At 37.9% G+C, this 17,068-nt stretch overlaps 1 protein-coding gene across 2 annotated transcripts in view; it reads left to right on the forward strand.

Annotated features, from left to right (window-relative positions):
• Positions 1–16,688, forward strand: part of RAB3C (RAB3C, member RAS oncogene family) — a 293,347-nt gene extending 276,659 nt beyond the window's left edge. For both annotated transcript variants that reach the window (XM_009208455.3, XM_003899700.5), the window contains exon 5: positions 8,488–16,688. In XM_009208455.3, the coding sequence (XP_009206719.1) occupies positions 8,488–8,675 (188 nt within the window). In that variant the 3' untranslated portion in view covers positions 8,676–16,688. The remainder of the gene's footprint in view (positions 1–8,487) is intronic.
• The last annotated feature ends 380 nt before the right edge of the window (positions 16,689–17,068 follow it).

Raw genomic sequence — 17,068 nt, forward strand, 5'->3', positions numbered from 1 at the left:
CTGAATAGACCAATAACAGGCTCTGAAATTGAGGCAATAATTAAGAGCCTACCAACCAAAAAAAGTCCAGGACCAGATGGATTCATAACCGAATTCTACCAGAGGTACAAGGAGGAGCTGGTACCATTCCTTCTGACATTATTCCAATCAATAGAAAAAGAGGGAATCCTCCCTAACTCATTTTATGAGGCCAACATCATCCTGATGCCAAAACCTGGAAGAGACACAACAAAAAAAAGAGAATTTTAGACCAATATCCCTGATGAACATCGATGCAAAAATCCTCAATAAAATACTGGCAAACTGAATGCAGCAGCACATCAAAAAGCTTATCCACCATGATCAAGTGGACTTCATCCCTGGGGTGCAAGGCTGGTTCAACATACGCAAATCAATAAATGTAATCCAGCATATAAACAGAACCAAAGACAAAAACCACATGATTATCTCAATAGATGCAGAAAAGGCCTTCAACAAAATTCAACAGCACTTCATGATAAAAACTCTCAATAAATTCAGTATTGATCGAACGTATCTCAAAATAATAAGAGCTATTAATGGCAAACCCACAGCCAATATCATACTGAATGGGCAAAAACTGGAGCATTTCCCTTGAAAACTGGCACAAGACAGGGATGCCCTCTCTCACTACTCCTATTCAACATAGTGTTGGAAGTTCTGGCCAGGGCAATCAGGCAAGAGAAAGAAATCAAGGGTATTCAATTAGGAAAAGAGGAAGTCAAATTGTCCCTGTTTGCAGATGACATGATGGTATATTTAGAAAACCCCGTCATCTCAGCCCAAAATCTCCTTAAGCTGATAAGCAACTTCAGCACAGTCTCAGGATACAAAATCAATGTGCAAAAGTCACTAGCATTCTTATACACCATTAACAGACAAACAGAGAGCCAAATCATGAGTGAACTCCCATTCACAATTGTTTCAAAGAGAATAAAATACCTAGGAATCCAACTTACAAGGAATGGGAAGGACCTCTTCAAGGAGAATTACAAACCACTTCTCAAGGAAATAAAAGGGGACACAAACAAATGGAAGAACATTCCGTGCTCATGGATATGAAGAATCAATATCATGAAAATGGCCATACTGCCCAAAGTAATTTATAGAGTCCATGCCATCCCCATTAAGCTACCAATGACTTTCTTCAAAGAATTGGGAAAAACTACTTTAAACTTCATATGGAACCAAAAAAGACCCCGCATTGCCAAGACAGTCTTAAGTCAAAAGAACAAAGCTGGAGGCATCACGCTACCTGACTTCAAACTATACTACAAGGCTACATTAACCAAAACAGCATAGTACTGGTACCAAAACAGAGATACAGACCAATGGAACAGAACAGAGCCCTCAGAAATAATACCACACATCTACAACCATCTGATCTTTGACAAACCTGACAAAAACAAGAAATGGGGAAAGGATTCCCTATTTAATAAATGGTGCTGGGAAAACTGGCTAACCGTAAGTAGAAATCTGAAACTGAATCTCTTCCTTACACCTTATACAAAAATTAATTCAAGATGGATTAGAGACTTAAATGTTAGACCGAAAACCATTAAAACCCTAGAAGAAAACCTAGGCAATACCATTCAGGACATAGGCATGGGCAAGGACTTCATGTCTAAAACAACAAAAGCAATGGCAACAGAAGCCAAAATTGACAAATGGGATCTAATTAAACTAAAGAGCTTCTGCACGGCAAAAGAAACTTCCATCGGAGTGAACAGGCAACCTACAGAATGGGAGAAAATTTTTGCAATCTACTTATCTGACAAAGGGTTAATATCCAGAACCTATGAAGAACTCAAAAAAATTTACAAGAAAAAAACAAACAACCCGTCAAAAAGTGGGTAAAGGATATGAACAGACACTTCTCAAAAGAAGACATTTATGCAGCCAACAGACACATGAAAAAATGCTCATCATCACCAGCCATCGGAGAAATGCAAATCGAAACAACAGAGATACCATCTCATACCAGTTAGAATGGCAATCATTAAAAAGTCAGGAAACAACAGGTGCTGGAGAGGATGTGGAGAAATAGGAACACTTTTACACTGTTGGTGGGACTGTAAACTAGTTCAACCATTGTGGAAGACAGTGTGGCGATTCCTCAAGGATCTAGATCTAGCAATACCATTTGACCCAGCCATCCCATTACTAGGTATATACCCAAAGGATTATAAATCATGCTGCTATAAAGACACACACACACATATGTTTATTGCGGCACTATTCACAATAGCAAAGACTTGGAATCAACCCAAATGTTCATCAATGACAGACTGGATTAAGAAAATGTGGCACATATACACCATGGAATACTATGCAGCCATAAAAAAGGATGAGTTCATGTCCTTTGTAGTGACATGGATGCAGCTGGAAACCATCATTTTCAGCCAAGTATCACAAGAGCAGAAAGCCAAACACCTCATGTTCTCACTCATAGGTGGGAATTGAACAATGAGAACACTTGGAAACAGGAAGAGGAACATCACACACCAGGGCCTCTTGTAGGGTGGGGGAAGGGGGGACGGATAGCATTAGGAGATATACCTAATGTAAATGACGAGTTAATGGGTGCAGCACACCAACATGGCACCTGTATACATATGTAGCAAACCTGCACATTGTGCCCATGTAACCTAGAACTTAAAGTATAATAAAAAAGAAAAAAATAAATAAAATTAAATTAAAAAATAAAAAAAAGTAAAATAGCTGCTCTTTCATCTCCACTGAGACCAGAGAAAAAGGATTAGATTTAAAGACGTGTAAGAAGCGTTCTTGTTGAGCATGGGAACCATTTTGTGGTAGGGGATTCTGCCATTCACTGGAATAGTTTCCCCAGTCGGTCATAAATTTCTCAGAAAAATCTCTAAGGGCAACATACATTCTCGTTCGTTTAGGACAGTGATCCTTACTATATAAATACATACATATATATATATAGAGAGAGAGAGTTTTATTGAGATATAATTAATATACCATAAAATTCACCCATTTAAAGTGTACAATTCAGTGGTTTTTGATATGTTCACAGGACTGTGCCACCTTCATCACAGTCGATTTTGTGATATTTTCATAACCCCAGAAAGAAGCCCTCTGCCCATCAGCATTCACTCTGCCTTTTCCCTCACTCTCTACCTCAGCCTAGGAAGCCACTAATCTACTTCCTGTCTTATAGATTTACCTATTCTGGGCATTTTCTTATGAAATGGTCTCATATAAGATATGGTCCTTTATGTCAGGCTTTTTTCACTTAGAATACTATTTTCACAGTTCATCCATGTTGTAGCATGAATCAGTATTTGTCTTTTTGTGACTGGCTTATTACACTTAGCATAATGTCCTCAAGGTTCATTCACGTTATAACATGAGTGAAAGTTTTCTTTCTTTTAAAATTGAATAATACTCCATTGTTTGTGTATAACACATTTGTTTATCCATTCATAGGTTGATAGGCACTTCGATTAGTTCTACCTTTTGGCTATTGTGAATAATGCTGCTATGAACATGGGTGTACAGAGGAGGGTCAATCTTAACCTTACATGTGCATAGGAAACCTCCCAAGCAGCCTGTTAAAAATGCGTATTCTGAAGCCCCATACACCCCTCTTGATTCCCATTGTTCAGTATGTGTAGAGTGGAGTTCAGAAACTTTTAAGCACTTCAGGTGATTTGCTCTGTCACCTAGGCTGGAGTGCAGTGATGTGAACACTGCTCACTGCAGCCTTGACCTCCCAGGCTCAGCGGTCCTCCCACTTCAGCCTCCCAAGTAGCTGGGATTACAGGAATGTGGCACCACACTCAGCTAAACTTTGTATATTTTGTAGAGGTGCGGTCTCGCTATGTAGCCCAGGTTGGTCTGGAACTCCTGAGGTCAAGCAATCCTCCCACCTTGGCCTCCCAAAGTGCTGGCATTACAGGCATGAGCCATGACACCCAGCCCATACTTTAGGTGATTCTAATCAGGATGAACCTCCAATCCTATGAAGTCAGGGTGAAGGATCACAGCCTTTGGCACTAGAGCGAAGTCTGGCTTACACTGCCTGTCCCTGCTTGCTCTTTCAGTGTCCACCATGAAGAGAACACAGGTTGGCTTTGTGCTTCTGCTCCTCTTTCCTCAGCATAGCTAACATGTTTTATCAAACAAAACCTTTCCAAGCTTTTATTTGGTCCCTAATGTCAGGTGAACCTGAAGGGATTAGTGTCCCGCTGTACCTGTAGTGGTTTTTGGAAAGGGCAGGTGTGACCCTTTCAGGATTAGGCATGAGGAAGCCAACAACAGAGATGTGCCGGACCATGGTGTAAAACTCATGCATCTCAGGAACAGTGCCTCCTGCTTCTGCCAGAGAGATTATAAAGGCTTTGTTAAGGGAAGCATGAGAAAGAATGATCATAGTTTCTACAGTTAAGTGAAAGACTTCATTGATTTGCTGATGAAGAAACCTACATGAGCTGAAAATACTAATTCTGGATGATGTCGTCTGAAAGACAGGTGTTCAAGGCTGTAAGCTAAATCGGTAACCTATTTAACAGGTTTTTGTCAGACTTCACAATCGGCTTGCTGTGTGACCTTGGGCTACTTATTTGATCTTGTTGAAAAACACTCTTCTACCCAGTAGATTGGATGTGATCTTCAAAGTTATATGACTCTGTTTCTGAAGCATCATTGACCCAGCCTCCCACTGATATTGGTGTATATGAATGGGAGATTAAAGATCTCTGAGAACAAGCTCAGAATACTGAGAACTGATCTCAAAATACAGAGATACTGGGAAATAACAGCCAAAAAATCTGAGTTAGTGAAGAACAAAGGCTGTAGTGGTTGGGTTAGTGATTATAACTTAGGCCATAAGCTTTAAGCACCCACGGGCACACACAGTTTTGGGCATGAATGTCGTCATACGCAGATGATTGAATGAAAAGACGGATTTGCTTGGATAGAAAATCAAGCCTCACTTGTACCCCAATCCTAAACTAAATCCTTGTACCCCAAATCTAAACTACTACATGCTAAAATACTAATGATATTGATTTCTATCCTGAATATCTTATTTTATGACAAACCTATAACAAGAGATCCCAGCATATCTGGTCAATGAGAGGCACTTTAACTTCCAGAATCTTTATTTATTTATTGATTGATTGATTGATTGATTGATTGATTTATGTATTTGAGACGGAGTCTCGCTCTGTCACCCAGGCTGGAGTGCCCGTGGTGCAATCTCAGCTCACTGCAACCTCCACCTCTCAGGTTCAAGCGACTCTCCTGCCTCAACCTCCTGAGTAGCTGGGACTACAGGCATGTGCCACAATGCCTGGCTAATTTTTGTATTTTTAGTAGAGGCAGGGTTTCACCATGTTGGCTAGGCTGGTCTCGAACTCCTGACCTTGGTGATCCACCCACCTCAGTCCCCAAAAGTGCTGGGATTACAGGCATGAGCCACTGCACCCAGCCTCCATAACCTTTTATATCTATAAATCTAGAATTCTGTGTAGATATACAGCTGTCACGATGATCATCTTGATGAATCTTAAGCAGTATGAGGTATCAGAGTACTTTTGGAATCACCAAGAAAGATTGTTTCATTTGGTTTACTGGCAGTGTTAAATCTAGTTAATTATTTTCTGATTATTTAACTTGATGAAAGTTTATGGTATATTGTGATTGTTAATTAACATAGGACTTACCATTTAGCCAAAACAAAATTGTAGCTTACTTTTTCAGTGTATCTGGAGAAGCAGGAGAGTGTACAAGTTAGTAGTTCATGTTCCAGCTTTGCCAGTTACTAGCTGAGCAAGGAAATACTTGAGCAAATTACAGAGCCATTTTCCTCCTCTATTTCATCAGTAAATTGGAAATAATGGCACCTACTAATGGATAAAATGAGTTAAAATGTATAAAATGCTTTGAATAGTACCTATTATATAGTAATCACTCAACAAATGTTAGTTTATTATTGCTATTGTTGTTATCATACCATTTTCTAGTTTGCTTGGCACTTATGCCTATCTCTTCTCATTTTAGCTTCATGATAACCCTGTAAGTAAGGCAAATGTCATAAATAAAGAAAGTAAGGATTTTTTAAAAAGTGACTTGTTCATGGTCCCAAAGCTAGAAGTGTTGGTAAGTGGGGCTAGATCCCACATCTTTTGACTGATAATCTGTCTCTCACCATGTCATGATGTTGCCTTCTCAGCATGCTGAATAAATGGGTGCCATTATTTCTGGCACACTGTCTCTTTAATAGCCACATAATCTTAGGGTTCCAGTTAAGGTTGAGAAGCTGAGAGCATGTTGGCTTCTGAGATCAAAGATCATTTTACTAACCTCAAATTGTATACCAATATGATGATAGGGTGTTGAGATACCCAGGCTAAAGGAGTCACATTTGACAATGTCTTGTGCAGATTATCATCTTTTCATAATGGCTAAATCTTTTATGATACCATTCAAGCTCAGTGACTTCCCAAATCATACTGATAAGTACAAGAAGTGTTAGCAAAAGAGATGAAAAAATTGAACTTGTAAATGAGACCTTTGTACCAAATTATTGAATTTTTTTTTTCAAAGCCTCATTCAGAGATTTTGAATTCTTCAGTGGGTTCTTGATATCTTATGACATAAAGCATCCTCCCATTAGGTCTGGGAAAATCACCACAAGGATACCAATACTTCTGATATCTTAGCAACAAGGATCTTGCTTAGATCCATACTTGCCTTTACCCAAATCTGGATTGAATTACTGGAAGTTGAATGATCTAGCTCTAAAGACTGTATAAACATTAGAAAAGAGAGCTCTGTTAACACCAGATGGCCTTATCTGTAGATTTTTTAAATGTAGACTATAAGAGAACCATATAAACATTGTCCAGAGAGACAAAAGGAAAGAAAAATATAAGCCACAATGGTTTGAAATATCCACCTCTATTTTATAGAACCTGGACTCTACTGATGTTCTTCAGCCCCAATCCTGTAGTTATTCATGTGGATTTCAACAAGAGAGTAGCTAGTGAAATTCAAGCTCAGATGTAGTCATTGAACCAAATAGTATAACGACTAAGTTGGAGATTTTATCTCACGACAATTGCGTTTTGTTGTCTAGCTTCAATACTATTTAAGAAAATAAGTATTTCTAGGTTATTTGAGGGATTTTGACATGGATGCAAAATATTAGTCTGTTCTTTTTCCTTTGGCCCCAGGACTTGGGATGAAATCACATGATTTAATCATTTTGAATCCATGTGGCTCCTCTGAGATAGGGCCAGATGTAACCAGAAGGATTTATAGGGTGTAAAATTCAGAATGGATTAGAAAAGCCTTTCTATGTTCAGCCCAACACATTCTAAATCAATGTCCCCTGAATGGACCAGAGCAATCTCTGGCTGGCCTAGTGGGGAGGTTGTCATGGCAACTGACTGGCAAGCTCAGCCAGTGGAATGTGAATACAAACAATAGAGTGATAAGACTGTGTACAGAGCAGCACACTAAGGCTGCTTCTGCCCAGGTACAGTGGCACATAGGTGAATGTGTGAAATTGTTGCTGCACTTTGTACCTTCTTAACAATCTCTGGCAGCTCATTTGAAATTTACCAAGTGCCCTTTCCCAGATGTTGGTAAAGACATTGCTGCTGATAGATAACAGACGCTATGGAAAAGCATCTGTTATCACCCAGCTGATAGGTGCAGAGGTATACAAAGCCCTGGAGGGCCGTTGGAATAACACTGCTCAAAAATTTTCTGAAGGAGGCTGAAGCAGGTTTAAGGTAAATCTTATGACTCTTCAGTGCCATCTTGTGTCCTTTTAGATACTGAAAATTTACTAGAAGGCCACTCTCAGACCCATTGTTAGGCAGCAGCAGGGCAGAAATGGAAAAGTTAGAGCAGGATTATATTGGAGCTTGGTATTCCCTTTTACAGCAGAACAAGCACACCAAGGCTTCAGAGCTTTAAATTGATTTAAAAAATTAAAATTACAAATTTTGGTAGAATCTGGAAATAAAAACAGAATAAAATGCCAAATGATGCCACGAAAAGATTGCAAGAGTCTACATGGTGGACTAGGGGTTGAGGGAAGGGATGGAAAAGATAGATTTGGTGTTGAAGATTCTTAAAGATAGATTTGGTGTTGAGGATTCTTACTGTTGTCATTACTAACTCTTGCAATGAATATTTTTAATCTATTCAGTCATGCTGATAATGCAAATGAATCAAGAGAGAAAAATAAAATGTGAACATCACCAATTCCACTTTATAACTCTTTTGTTCATGGTTAATGGAGTAAGAGATGGTAACATTTGCTTAAATGGTACCTCCTGCCCACCTCTAATCTCTTACCTACCCCAAACCCACCACCCACTGATGTCTCACCATCACCTCATCACCACTGAAAGCCATAATCAAGTCCCATTTAATTTCAGAAATGTGAAATAACCAAGTTGTGTTTCTGTGTGTTTCTTCCAGGTTTTGAGTTTTTTGAAACAAGTGCCAAGGATAACATTAATGTCAAGCAGACATTTGAGCGCCTTGTGGATATCATCTGCGACAAAATGTCAGAGAGTTTGGAGACTGATCCTGCCATCACTGCTGCAAAGCAGAACACAAGACTCAAGGAAACCCCTCCTCCACCGCAGCCCAACTGTGCCTGCTAGTGTCCCCATGCACACAGGCAGCTCCACGAAACAGCATTTGTAAATGGTCTGTTAGCCTTCATTTATACTGCCTAATAATTATTTGAAGGAATAATTTGATGTCAATGGTTCATACATGCATTCAATTCTTGGGAGATCTCCTGTTTAATATGTGGCAAATATGTGATCTTAAGTTTGTAAGGACTATCCATCTATAAACATCTGGTACCTGCATGTGACTTGTTATTTATTTGTCTGCTAGGCTCTTTTTGTTTCAAATTTGTTCTCAGACTACTTCTGGGACATCAGACTATAATTTCGCTACAACTGGCTTTTGTCCCATTGATTCAAATTATGCTATTCACTTGTAGGAATGATGACCAAGGAATTGCTCTGTGTGTGTGTGTGTCTGTGTGTGTGTGCGCGCGTGTGCGCGCACACACACACGCGCGCACACAGGAGAAGATGTCACAAGACTTCATTTGCTTTACTCTTAGTTGAAAATCAAATGGAAGTTTTTCATGATTAGGGATGCTGTCATGAGTCTGGTCAGTTTACTGTTGGGAACTGTGTCTTTATTTCACTGTTATTAATAACTGAGGAGATAATTGACCTATAAAGATATTGAAATGTTGTTTTTAAGGTCCTTGCAATGTTCCTAAGTCATTAATACAACCTGACTGGGGCTATTTAACAATAATCTTTGTTTACATGTTTAAATAAGCAAATAACTACCCAGGACTTTTTTCCCACTGATCCTACCCAACTCTGTGAATATTTGGCATCATTGAACAGATTGAGATGTACTGAATGCCAGTTATGCAACAAGCATTGTAACCAAAAAGAGTATGAGTAGCTATGGAATTCCAAGGTCCAAGCTCCCTTAGTTTTCAATGACTTGCCTTCCCCAACCCCCATAATGCACACCACTACCACCATCACTTTCTGGAACCATCACCACTCTTGAACTAGAGCTTTTGTTGAAGTTTGTTAGGGCTTCTCTTTCCATAGGATGTAGACTTGCCTCCTCAAACACGGCCATCTTCTCAAACTTCAGCTAAGTTCTTTTACCTGTTTAGATGCTATTTAAATCAGATTTAAAAGGATCCCAAGAAAAAGGGAAATTTTAATCTATAGTCATCTTTTTAAGTCCAGATGTTCATAAATTCTAAAGCATATTCCTATTACATGAATGCTTAAGTTACACAGGAAACATTCTATAACTGTAGTGTTTCAATTTCAGAAATATTTAGGGTCCCTAGCAATTTAAAAGAGGGAGGAAACCATTGGAACATTCTAATTTTGTATCACAAATTCCTAAAGAACCTATATGAATAAAGAGAAAACAACAAATCCTATCAGCTGTACAGAGCAACAGGGAAACTTCGCCTCTGGATCACTATCCAGCATTATTTACAGCTAAGATTTAGGAAGGCAGCAGGGATTATTTGGTGGATTTGGAAGGATAATTTCATTAAGTGAAATTTCTCTTTTTTGGTGTTTATGTCAAAGAAATTTTTTCCTCTTTTCAAAAATAGAGAGGTTTCCCAGAAAAGTATTGAATACAAGTGAAACAGGCATATATCTAGAGATGTCTCCGGAGAATAAATCCTTACAAGTCACAGAACTAGGTGGCACACATTAGTAAGTTAAAAGTTGGAAATTAGGGGAGAGAGCATTTGGAATGCTTTAAGCATTTCCATGTTATTTCTCACCTTCCTAGTTGAAGATCCACTAATCAGTAGTACATTTCTACTTTGGCGCCCTGCAAAGCAAGCCTTAGCATAGTAAAGACAAGAAAACATTAATGTTTTATTAGCTTTTAATGGAGCAACCAACTTCAAAATCACAGGAATTACAGTGAAGGGAGAGAAAGAAGCAGGGGGCATAAAAACAGATTTGTTTGCAGCAGTAGTCTGTTTGCACAATGTTATAATATTTCTGTAACTTGGGCCAGAATGTGGCCGTGTTAAACGATACAGCTATTAAGCTCACTTGTACAATCTAAAAGGAACTAATAAAGCAGGAATCCCTTCCCATCCACCTTTGCAGCCCTCAACCCACAAATATAAATAGATGTAAAAAGCTTAAAAAGAATATTTTGATGGCTTTTTCAGAAGGACCTTGATGTGTGTATTGTGGTAAAATGAAAAGCAAAATGAGACAGTATTTAAAAGTGAAAGAGCTGAGTTTTGCTCAGAGGAAAACCCCTTCCCTGAAGAACTGATTGCTGTTGAAATTAATTGGCCCTTAGATGGGGAAGCCCTAAGCCAAGCTCCCACTTACACAGTGTCAAACATCCCGAAGTGGAAACATTTTAGCCAGTCAGGGGAGAGGCATGCAACAATAGCCTAAGTGTCATTGCCAAGAAACATCTGATACTTTCTAATTTCTAAACCTCAATGGAAGTGAAGCCTTTTTCATTGATTCTCAGTTCTGAAACTCCCACCCTGCTAGGATTTCCATTCCAAATAATTCAATGAGAGGTTTCCAGAGAAACAGTCACAGAGCTCAAGAGAAAGAACACTTACGTTCCTGCTGTAATTGCATAAAAATATCTGGGTTTTAACATCAAATTTGGTAAATGGTGGGACCAACCCAAGGTTAACTAAGTGAGCTTTCATTGACACTGAGCTATGTTACTTATAAATTATAACACTATTATTCCAAGGTTTTTCAGCCTTTTGGCCAACACACACACACACACACACACACTCTAAACCGTCATCTATCAATAGTCTAAATACATAACTAAATGTAGGTCATTTTTATCAATGGCCTAACTAAATTTATATTTAAAAGAACAAGACATTTTAAAAAGTACATACTCCTGGTAGTTTGTAAGTCATACACATTTATCTCTTGTCTTGGATGCAATTAAATTAGTGTTTTAAGTATGAATTTATTTTCCTTTGCTACTCATTACCTGACCACTTTCACTCCTCTAAATACCTTTAGGAATAAACCTTAACTGTACCAAATAGATTCTTCCAAGAGCTTTGGTGTTGGTACCTTCCTTTCTTTTCCTAATGCAACTGAAAAATTGGACTGAAAATTATTTCGCTTAAATAGCCATCCTCAGAGTGAATCAGCATTTCAGTTTTTGGAGATAGGGATGGAAATAGAAGGTGCACGAAGCATCCTAAGATGGCAGTTTGAATGTTAGCATTACTTCTACACGCTCATAAGAGAAATTGCTTCAGGACAATGAATCAGTTCATTGTTGCTGCCCCCAGTGAACAGCTTCAACTGCCTTGATGAACTTCTAATGATTGTGAAAGCTAGGAGGTTCTTCTAGTTCCTCCTTACAGTCACTTGAAGTTCAGTATTTTTTTTTTTTTTTTGCTGCGTGGTAACTAAGTGCTAAGATTTTACTTGGAAAGAAAACTATGACGATGCCTTCAGTTGTAGCAGAAAGTTGTGGCATTGTGATAACAAACAAAATCTACAAAGTTACAACCCAAATTATACAAGACATCAATACACTCAGTAAACAAATACATATTTCACCTACTTAAATCCTATCAATTATAGGCCTTTTGTTTAGTACACTGGTTATTTTTTAAGGAACCAATTTAAACTTTCAATTTTAAATACATCTATGCTGATGATAGACTTTCGGGTATATACAACCTTCTTCTTCTCTTTTAAAAGTTAAATACATTCCACTATTAACTGAACTTCCATGAAGCAACATTAGTTTTAGAGCATGGTAATCCATAATCAGTGGTTCATTGTGATGTGCTTTATCCAACATGTATCTTAGTGCATGGTTGAGGGTGTACCTTATGTGATCTTTTAGTTAACAGTGTGGCATTTGTGGGACTATATCAAAAGCCTATCCAAACTACCAAGCTGTAGCAAGCTGAGGTAGCACCTGCATGTGAAAAACTGTGATATGAATCTTATTTATAAAAAAGTCATAACTAAAACCCTTCTAGACCAAAAAGTTACTGTGTGTTTGTTAATAATCTTCATAGTACTACTGGAATGCTCAATCAGGTATTTTTGGTGTGGCTTACTTCAGAGCTGGCCTGTCCATCTGAAGAACGCTTTCTCTCACAATTACAGTTTGCATGACGAGAACCCGGAACTCTGTTCCTTTGCGCGTATAGTCACTTAGTGTGCTGTCCGGGTGCCATATGAGCAACTACAACCATGTGGCCTTTCTGTCACTCCCTGGAAAATGCAACCTCTACAGCTCTGCTCAACTCTGCCTGTGTGCGTTGACTACCTTCGCTTTAGTAGTTTGCCTGTAAAATGGTGAAGTCTTTCTCATATGTTGAACCTGTGAGCCAGCTTTTGGGAGTTCTTCATATTTTAGATGAATTTTTGACCAAAGTCAATTAAAGACATAAACCTGTTTTATATCATAGAATTTACTGGATCAAATCAAGTAAAAGATGAAGTTTATGACCACAATAAAAAAGCCTTTACCCCTGCACTGCACTATGTCTAAAGGGCTCTAGGTTGTAGAAATATAGTACCCCCAAACAGCGAAAAAACAAGTTGGGGGATTTATCTAAAACATATCTACCTATTGTTACTGGTATTTCACAAATAATTTTTTTCTTAAAAACATTTACAGAAATGCTTGACACTCCAGTCAAATAGTATTTCCCTTTGATACACTGAAATATTTGCTCTTAGATTACACACACAGTGCTGCCCTTCTCAACAATCACTCACAGGCTCACTCGCCTGATACAAAGGTATCGGGTAAACACTGATACTTTTTTTTTTTTAAGAAGGGAAAATTCCATCTATGGTGCTTTCTCAGTGCTAGGGAAAAGGGAGCTTTTACTATGTTCCAGCTATAACTCACATCTTACTTATAAGGTCCATAAAATCGGTTCTTCACACCAATTTGGTTTGATTAGTCTGTGCGTGTAATTAATTTCCTCTAAACAGAGAGAGTGGAGAGGAAATACATTTCGCAAACATTCTATATAACAGAAATGAGTTATTTTAAAACCTCACTCAGAGCTCTAGTGTTAAGATCAGACCATCTAGCTGGTGGACAAATTGAACTATTTGCAGTTCTCTTTTACTTTCTGACTTTCTTTTAAATTACTGCAGTTTTTCAAAATGCTATCCTCATGGAATGACAGGACCAAGAATAGAAAATGAGACTCAAATTTCACCATTTACTTCCCATCAGCAACCATTACTGGTGGAGTTTCAAACAGTCATTACTTGCTGAAATGAGGTTTGGGGTTACCTGTGTATTTCATTCACCTGTGTTCATATTTCCTTCATCGTGGACAAGTGAGAGTTGGCTGTGGCTTTATTTCTTGATGCAAATTATTTTGCATTCATGTTATTTGGAGCTAGGTATTGCTTAGGTTCGTGAATGCTGTTCTTACAGACACAGATGGTACATGAGCCACTCAGACACCTGCCTTTTCAGGGACGTGAGCATGACTTACATCTGTCAAGTGGTTCCATACTTCTTGTAAAAGTAAAGTTTGGGTATTGTTTGCTGTATCAATATGATGGCTTTCCATGCATTGTCTCATTATCCCTAGGATATGTGCTGAAGGAAAACTGTCCTGTAATTCCTGTTAATATATTGTTAATGTCAGACGTGATGTGATACCGTTGGACTGTCCAAATGTACAACTATTTAATGGTGTTTGTAGAACTGAAATGTCTTAAATGTTGCATGAAATATGTTATAAAAATAGATTTGTTTTCTATTCTCAACACCTCAGAATTGAGGGTTCATGGGCCAATAAGTGCAATATTTAATGACTCACTCAGTGTATATAAACTAGTATGAAAGAGTGAATTATAATGAATGTGTGAGATGCTTTGATAGCTGTGTGACTTATTCAAATGATTTTCTCGTAGCTGTATTTGTCTAGTGGTGCAATTTATACAGTAAATATCTTATTGGTGTCATGTAAAATCCCTCTGTGCCTACTTCAAAATACTTTTTTCTTATAAAACCAAACATTTAGTATCTGGAAATACGTGTCAATTTTGTCTTTTAGAATTGTGGATTTTATTGTCAAGTCAGAATGGCTGTTCATTTATTTTATAAAAGCATCTCCTTCTATAACTCAAATTTTCTTTGTCACAAAAAGTGTGCATTTTACTTTTAAGCAAGTAATTTAGATACCTAAGAAAAACTATGTGCGTTAGGAAAAGTCATGTTTTTTCTTCTCAGAAAAGTTGATCACATGACATGTCTACTAAAAATGTTCACTCTGTATTTGTATGTATATTTTATTGTTACTCAAACTTGTGTTTTATTTACAAATTCAACACTGTCAACCCTGGGAATTCTAAAATACCAATGTATTTTTAGGTTGTAGCTAATGTTGTATTCACTTTCAATTCTCAATTGTCCACACTGGTGATATAAGAGGAACAAATCAGAATCCTTGAATACTTCGTAATGCCATCATAAACTCATATATTCATCCTCAAACTCCCTTGTTTAATGCTAATTGGTGGCCTGGAACTTCACTGAAATGCAAAATCAAGAATTTAAGCCTAGTTGCTGGATAACTAAAAGCTATAAATGTTTATGTATGTGAATTTTAAAGTAGAATAACCATCTTAAACTCCTATTTGCCATTTCTCTTTTTAAGGCAAAGCATTCATTTTAATATTGTGCTTTGCCTTTTCATTCAATTAGTGGATAAGTCATGAAACCTTTAGGAAGAAAAACAAGTTATGACATATTCACTAAAATTGATGACAGTTGGTTCTAGATGACCATGGCCATGTGTTCATCATATAAAGCCTTCAGTTCTCTCTATGGTGCTTGGCTGGAGATTGACATGTGAGGATGTGCCAATCATATTAAATGGATTTGGTCTATGTGGGTGATATGTGGCCTGAATGTAACTGTGATAGACTGAAATTTGTTCTTAGCTCTCAAAACCCACTGAAGAAGTCAAGTGAAGGTGGGTAGAATAGGGAGATTAGTGACAACCTTGTGCCAAATTTTTTAAAAAATGGAAGCAGGTAGCCAACATTAGAGTGATAATTTAAGGGTGTGGTTGAATGTTTAGTTAGTTGTCACATAGTTATTGAACTCCATATGCTCAGTGCTGTGGGAATCAAACATGGAAGAGGTATGGCTCCTGCCCCTAATGAGAACAAGGGAAAAAAAGTCCAGGTATAATCTAAATGCTAGGTTATGTCAGGGTATAGGAGCACAGAGAATGGGGGACCTGTAAGAACTGGAAGAGTCAGAGAGGGCTCCATTGAAGAGGTCAAACATAATTCCGGAAAGAATAAGGTAGTGAGGAGATTGTGCCAGGAAAATAAGTGGGAAAGTCCGCAGTTATTTTTCCTTTGAATGGAAGAGAGACAAAGCTATCAGCTATAGATCATTGTTTTTCTTAAGACAGCCAAACTGGCCCTTTGAAACCACTCAAATTATCCCAGTTTAGCTCCCTACCTTTTGTTCTCCATGAGGAAGACAAGCTGTTGTATCATCACATTCCTCTGTGCTGAGCAGCTCAAGCCACAATATGCAAATTGCTTTAATGCCACATTACAGCAGTTGATTTAGACATTTGCCAGTGCAGCAAACCATGAGAGATTGTCCAGCCTAATGCTGCCTGGCAGATGTGTACCCCGAGATTTTTCTGTAGCTCCATGTTTCCCATAAAGGGCACTAGAAATGCACAGATGAAGATCTTCCTTTGGAACCAGGCACTTTTGGCTCCTTCTCAGTGACTGCACTGTGGAACTCTTCTTAAGAAAATATTGAAAACAGCTTAACGCTTTCATATAGTGACTGACATTTAGTGGAAAACTACTGCTGCATAGCAAATATTGTGACTCTTCATGTGTCCACAGGAGCTCTTGTGTGGGTTTAAAGCTATGAAGTGTATTCACATTGTGAAGTTTTAATTATCTTTATTGAAATTAATTGTGTAAAAATGGTATGTGCTCTATTAGGTATTCAGTTTGTATGTGAATTCTGTATAGAAAGTGGTTTTTGTTCTTTGAGTTTATCTTGTTTTATTTCTTGAAGATTACAATAAATATCTAAGAGACTATATTCCTGAATTTCTTAGGCTTAGTCTGATTAATGTTTTTCATCTCCTTTCAATTTGTATTATTTTTCATCCTAGGATGCTTATTTCCATTTTTTCTTCCACTTCAATAATCTTTGGTACAACACTGAGTTTGAACTGAAGATGAAGAGTGAACATATTTAGGGCTTTGAGTATCTCACACATGAATTTAGACTTAGGCACAGGAATGAATTCTAATGCTCGTAATCTTTCAAGATCAGTAACTTTCTATCTGACCCAATTGACTGGGTTCCAGAGTTACAAAGCCCTTAGCTGTAGGATCAAGAATAGCTGCTAAGCGAGTAAAAGGTCTTCAGGTCTGCAACTTGAAGACCATGTGTCCCTAAATCAGAAGTGTAAGGTTTGATGATC

This window comes from Papio anubis, chromosome 5, assembly GCF_008728515.1.
Source record: "Papio anubis isolate 15944 chromosome 5, Panubis1.0, whole genome shotgun sequence".
Lineage (NCBI taxonomy): Eukaryota > Metazoa > Chordata > Mammalia > Primates > Cercopithecidae > Papio > Papio anubis.